This window comes from Tursiops truncatus, chromosome 1, assembly GCF_011762595.2.
Source record: "Tursiops truncatus isolate mTurTru1 chromosome 1, mTurTru1.mat.Y, whole genome shotgun sequence".
In the NCBI taxonomy this organism is placed as follows: domain Eukaryota; kingdom Metazoa; phylum Chordata; class Mammalia; order Artiodactyla; family Delphinidae; genus Tursiops; species Tursiops truncatus.
The window spans coordinates 12,680,223-12,685,622 of NC_047034.1; the positions used below are offsets into that span (position 1 = coordinate 12,680,223).

The 5,400-nt window shown below is 51.2% G+C and overlaps 1 protein-coding gene across 1 annotated transcript; it reads left to right on the plus strand.

The window, feature by feature from the left end:
• Positions 1 to 273: 273 nt before the first annotated feature.
• Positions 274 to 969, plus strand: LOC117307496 (sesquipedalian-1-like). The gene has a single exon (XM_033846916.1). It carries the CDS (start codon positions 286 to 288, stop codon positions 967 to 969), a length of 684 nt encoding a protein of 227 aa, XP_033702807.1. The 5' UTR covers positions 274 to 285.
• The last annotated feature ends 4,431 nt before the right edge of the window (positions 970 to 5,400 follow it).

A 5,400-nucleotide genomic window follows, 5' to 3' on the forward strand; every position in this document is an offset into this window, starting at 1 on the left:
TGACCCAAAGATCTATCAATTATAGAACAGATACACCATACTATATTAAGATAACAGAATACTATAGAACAGTGAAGAATTAGAAAAACAGCCGGCTACCTCCGCCTCCTTCCGACGGATCCGTGCTGTCCCGCTGCTGCGCCGGCTCGGCCGCCCGGGAGACAAAGCACCGCTGCCGCCGCCACCGAGCGAGTCCCGGGCCGTGGGACTCAGTCCCAGAACTGAGCAGAGGGCGGGATAGTGAGCAGTGGCCTGAGAGGTCCCAAGCCCCCAGGCCCCGCCGCCATGAAGTTGAACCAGCGCAGCCTGGCCTTCCACGCCACCTGCGACGCCCCGGCCGACAACGCGGGCTTCCAGTACAAGAAGGGCGGCCGGCATGCGGCCCACCACCGCCGCTGGCCTGTACCGCGCGGCAACATGCTCTTCTGCTTCGGGGACGCGGCCGGCCGTGAGCCCGTGGGAGTCATCATCCTGGAGGGCTGCACCGTGGAGCTGGTGGAGGCGGCCGAGGAGTTCACCTTCGCCGTGCGCTTCGCTGGGGCCCGGGCCCACACCTACGTGCTGGAGGCCGAGAGCCAAGCCGCCATGGAGGGCTGGGTGAAGGCGCTGTCGCGGGCCAGCTTCGACTACCTGCGGCTGGTGGTGCGCGAGCTGGGACACCAGTTGGCGGCCGCGCGCGCAGGCGACCCACTCCCGCCTCGCAGACCCCACGCGCTCCCGCCCAAGGAGGACGGCTGTGCCTTGTGGAGCGCGGAGATCCCCGCCCCCGCCGCCGCCCCCCCCCCCCCCGCTGGCGCCGCCCCCAGACCCCTGCCCGGCCCCGAGCCCCCGCCACTACCGCCCTGCCGGCGGGCCTCGGCGCCCAGCGGGCCTCTCCACTCGGCCTCCTTCGCCCAGCTGCACGAGTGGTACGGGCAGGAGGTCGGGGCGCTGAGGGGCCAGTGGCTCCGCAGCCAGGCCCAGCCCTGAGGAAAGGGCTGAGGGCCGGAACCAAGGGGAAGCGGTCAAGGCCAGCCTTGAGGCCAGCACTGGTCCTGGTTCTGGTGCCACTCCAGCCCCAGGCCCTGCTCTGACAGGCCCAGCCCTGAGACACGGGGATCTGGTCCTGAGGGCGGTCGCAGTCGGCGTAAGCCCTGAGGTCCCTGCCTGGTCTGCTCTCGGGGACTCAAGCTTGGAGAAGATGCTGGGTTCTGAGGGGTGCTTTGGGACCTCTGTCATTCAGAGAAAGCCCAGCCTTGAGGCCATCGTGCTTGATCCTCAGGAGAATCCAGGCCCTGGGTGATCCTCAAGCAGCCGGAGGGCTGGTTTTGTGGGAACTGTAGCCCCCAACCCAGCCCTGCAGGTGCCTCGGTCGCCTGTCCCGAATCACCTAGCCGAGGCTTGTTGCTGGCAACAGGCGTCCACTGGGGCAGCTGGGACCTGTGAGGGTCTGTGGCCTGGAAGGCACATGCGCAGTCAGCACTGGTCCAGAGGCTCCAGACTGGGCCTCACGCGGACAGGAGGCTGTGCTGCGCTACACCACACCTGGGCCTGACCCTGTGGCTCCAAGGCCCGCCGGAGGAGCTGCCTGGCTGCCGCCTGCCTGCCTGCCTCCGTGGGCGTGGGCTTTCATGTGTGCCCAGCACCGTGGCATGGCCAGGTCCCCGGGGCTCCCGGCCCGGAGTGAGGCCGAGGCAGCACTTTCACCGGGGCCTCAGCCAGGCCTTGCGGTGGTGCTCCTGGGACCGTAGCGGCCCTCTGGCCTCGGGCCACGTCTGTGCTACTGTGGCAGCCCTCACGCTCTCCCAGCACCGCTTAGCCACATCCTCTGCCTTTTCCCGAAGCCAGCCTGAGGCGGGGCCTCTCGGGAGCTCGCCTGACCTTGTCCAGTCCTGGGCTGGGCAGCTGTGGCCTGAGCTGACTTTCCAGCAGCTTCCCCTAGGGAGGAGGGGCCGTGAGTCAGCTCAAAGCCGTATTTGGCTTCCAGAACCCTCTCCTCCATCGCAGCCCCTCTCTGAGCTCGCAGACTCAGCCCCCTTCTCGCCCACGATATTCCAAGAGGGAGACCAGGTCTCGCTTTGCTTCAAGACCAGCTTCTGTTTTTCACTGACTACAGTGGCCGTTCTTCATCCAGGGAGAATCTCGGGGGGCTGGGACACCCCCGGCCCTCAAGCTGGGTCATGTTTACAGTCCTCAGTGCCCCCAAATTGGGACCCCCTGAGGACACCCCTGCCCTAATCTTTATTTCCCCAGAGGCTCCCTCTTGGTGACAGACAGACTCGGCCCTTAGCCCCTTCCTGCTGCCTTTGGAGTCCTTGGGGCATGGGGAAGAATGGGGGGCTGTCTGTGTGTCTGCAATCACCAGCTCACTGCTGGCCCAGTTGACTGGGGCTTCAGTTTTAATTTAAATACTTAGGGTGTTTTTATCCTAGCAACAAAGCTTGGTGTTTTCACTGCTTTTGTCCCTTGTTGGCTGGTGGGAAGGGATAGGGTGCCTGGTTCTGGGGTTGGCCAGTGAGGGAGGGGGGGATAGTTGGCACTGCCCCCAGGGAGAGGGCAAGGAGCCTTGGCTGGAGACACAGGGACCTCAAGAATCTCACCTGGTTCTTTGCCTTCTCCCTGGCAAGCCCTGCTCTCCTGCAGGTGCCTCTAGGGGTCTTGGTACGCTTTCCATGCCCCTCTTCCCCAAGTCCTTAGTGGTGGGGATGGGGATGGCAGCTCTGGTCCACAGGCTTTGGGTCTCAGGGGGCGTTAGGAACTGCCCAGTGCCCATGTCCTGGCCAGACCTAGCTGGTGTGGTGAGGTGTTGGCCCCAGTCCTGGTGTAGGTTTACAAGCACTAAAGGTACAGTCTCCCCCCACCCAGCCCCAAAGCACAACCTGCGGTCAGGCTGCCTCCGGCGTTGGGCGGGGGAGAGATATCAGGCAGCCTGGGAGAGGGATATAAAGGCTAAAATAGAATAAAGGTTTATCAAGTAAAAAAAAAAATTAAAAAAACCAGGATGGATTTCCATGATTCCATTTATAAAAGCTCAAAAACAGGCAAAACCAATCTATAGTTTTAGAAGTGAGAATAATGGTTACCCTTGCTGGCGTGGGGTCGGAGGGCTGGGGGAATAGTAGTTACTAGATGTGACGTAGAGGCGGGTGATGCAGATTGCCCTCTTGGCCCCAATTTCAACAACCTGATTTTCATATTGATTATTTCTTCCCTCTAAGCGCATTGATACCTACTCTTCCATCCATCGGTGACACTTCACACCTTCTTCTACTTTAGGTTTGACGTGTTCAGATCAGATTTTTAAACAGGACACTTTAGAAGAGGAATATTCCCAATATTCCTAGATATTCAGAATTAACACACACACACACAATTCTTCTTTGCCTTGTCTTATCCCTCCCTATGGTCATACATATCTATACATGTATAGATTGATTGCATCAATGTATATTATTGTACACCTATAATTTGAAAAGCACTGAACACAGTACTTGGAATACAAAAATGAACTCTGCATTCCCAGTCTTGTCGTATATGTGATCCTAATGAAGCACAAAAGCATATACACTAATAGCAATTTAATAAATTATATAATAGAGGTAAGTATAAAGCTATATAGGAATGCAGACAACTCACTGAAGGAAGTTGAAGTTTATATTACATATTGTAAAACATTTGATAAAACTACCACCTGTGATTGTATAGATGGCAATTTGTGAACTTAATAAACCCATAGTGTGTTAAGTTTTATTGGCTATGTTTTGGCAAGCTATTAAAGGAAAGATATACTCGAAAAATACTAGTTCTATTTTAAGCCAAACAGAAATGAAGTCAGGGGATGGCAGTGGGGTTGGAGCAGAGAGAATAACACAAAACACAGAAACAATAAATCAGAAAACTGTGTACAGTGTAGAAAAGAATGCTGGTAGGTAGATTTGGCTATTGGCATATGGACCTGAGTCATGTTTGTATATTTTCAAATGCCTTGAGATATTCTAATACATGAAGACAATTTGACATTCTAAGGTTATATTAATTTTCTCATAAAACTTTGTGGCTGTTCCCCACTATCTTCTGGTACATAGGATTTTAGAAGAGAAATTTGATAGTAGGCATACAGGTTTTGTTTTTCTTGCTTGATGTGTGTTTGTTTGTATTATTTTGTTTGATGCCTTGGTTCACCGTCTAGGATACTGTGGGATTCTCTCTTTAATCGAACAGTCCAATAAGTTCATCACAACATTTTAATTTTGCAGTTCCTGCCTCCCTCATTTCTTTACAACAGAACCTAGAATTAGAGGGTCCTTTGTTTGATAAATTTGGCTCCCTTTATTTCAGAATTTTTTTCTATTTATTTGTTTGAATGCAGTGTTAATTCAACTTCTTATCTAATTATGGCTAATTTTTGTTTCATTATTTCTTTTTAACAGGCCTTCTAGTTCCTTTTGCATGTTCCATTGTTCCATTTCCTGTTTTATAAATTTTACATTCTTTTTAGTCATTGAAAGTAAGAAGCAATTGTAGAGATGCTTGTGGGATATTTTTATGGAGATATCTCTGTGTGTGTGTGTGTGTGTGTGTGTGTGTGTGTGTGTATTTATTTAGATCTTTTTGTTTACCTCTGGTTCTCAGCAGCAAAATAACTTTTCTTCTAAAATTTATTTGTCAAGTTAGAATTCTTTCACAGAAACAATATGCAGCTTGAATGAATGATTCCTAAACCTGCTCTAACTCTCTGCCACAAGTACAACAGTTATGCCTCCAAGTGGGAATTTCTTCTCTTCCTTGGAGCACATTCACTGCCCAGCCCTCACTCATAGCACTCAGATGAGCACTCTCATACCTGGTTTTATTCCCATTTTATAGATCAGGCAATTGAGACTTAAAGAATTAAAATAATTTCCATAAAAGTAAAATAAAACCTGTACAAAACTATCGGGAACTAAAACTGAGGTCAGTGATCCCATTTTTGCTATATTGATATTTCTGTTCACTCCACACATGTATATTAATTTGTTGTTTTACTCAGATATTTTCCATTGATCCTAGAGAACCTATTGCTATGCTATATCTATTACTGGGAAGTCCAAAATAGGTGATGTTTAATTACATTTTAAAATATCCAGATTTCCCCAGAATGAATATCTTTAGATATTCCTATGTCCCTTGATAGGTTCTGAGCCAAGTCAAATATTCTAGATGACATATTCTGAAGTGGGAGAAAAAAAGTTATTGTACACCTAAGACGAAACCTTAGGAACAGAAATTTAATCTGAGCAAAGCAACTATAAAGCAAAGTTGTACCTGTTTAGTCAAATTGGAATACCAGTGTGCCTAGAGCGAGCCAGTGAGGAGAGTCAGGACAGGGGTGGCAGAGGCAGGCCTGTCGCTGGCCTTCCTCAGCACACATGTCGGCCCATC

Bases quoted from the DNA above. Each gene is read 5' to 3' on its own strand.
- LOC117307496 (XM_033846916.1), top strand. From the start codon at position 286: ATGAAGTTGAACCAGCGCAGCCTGGCCTTCCACGCCACCTGCGACGCC.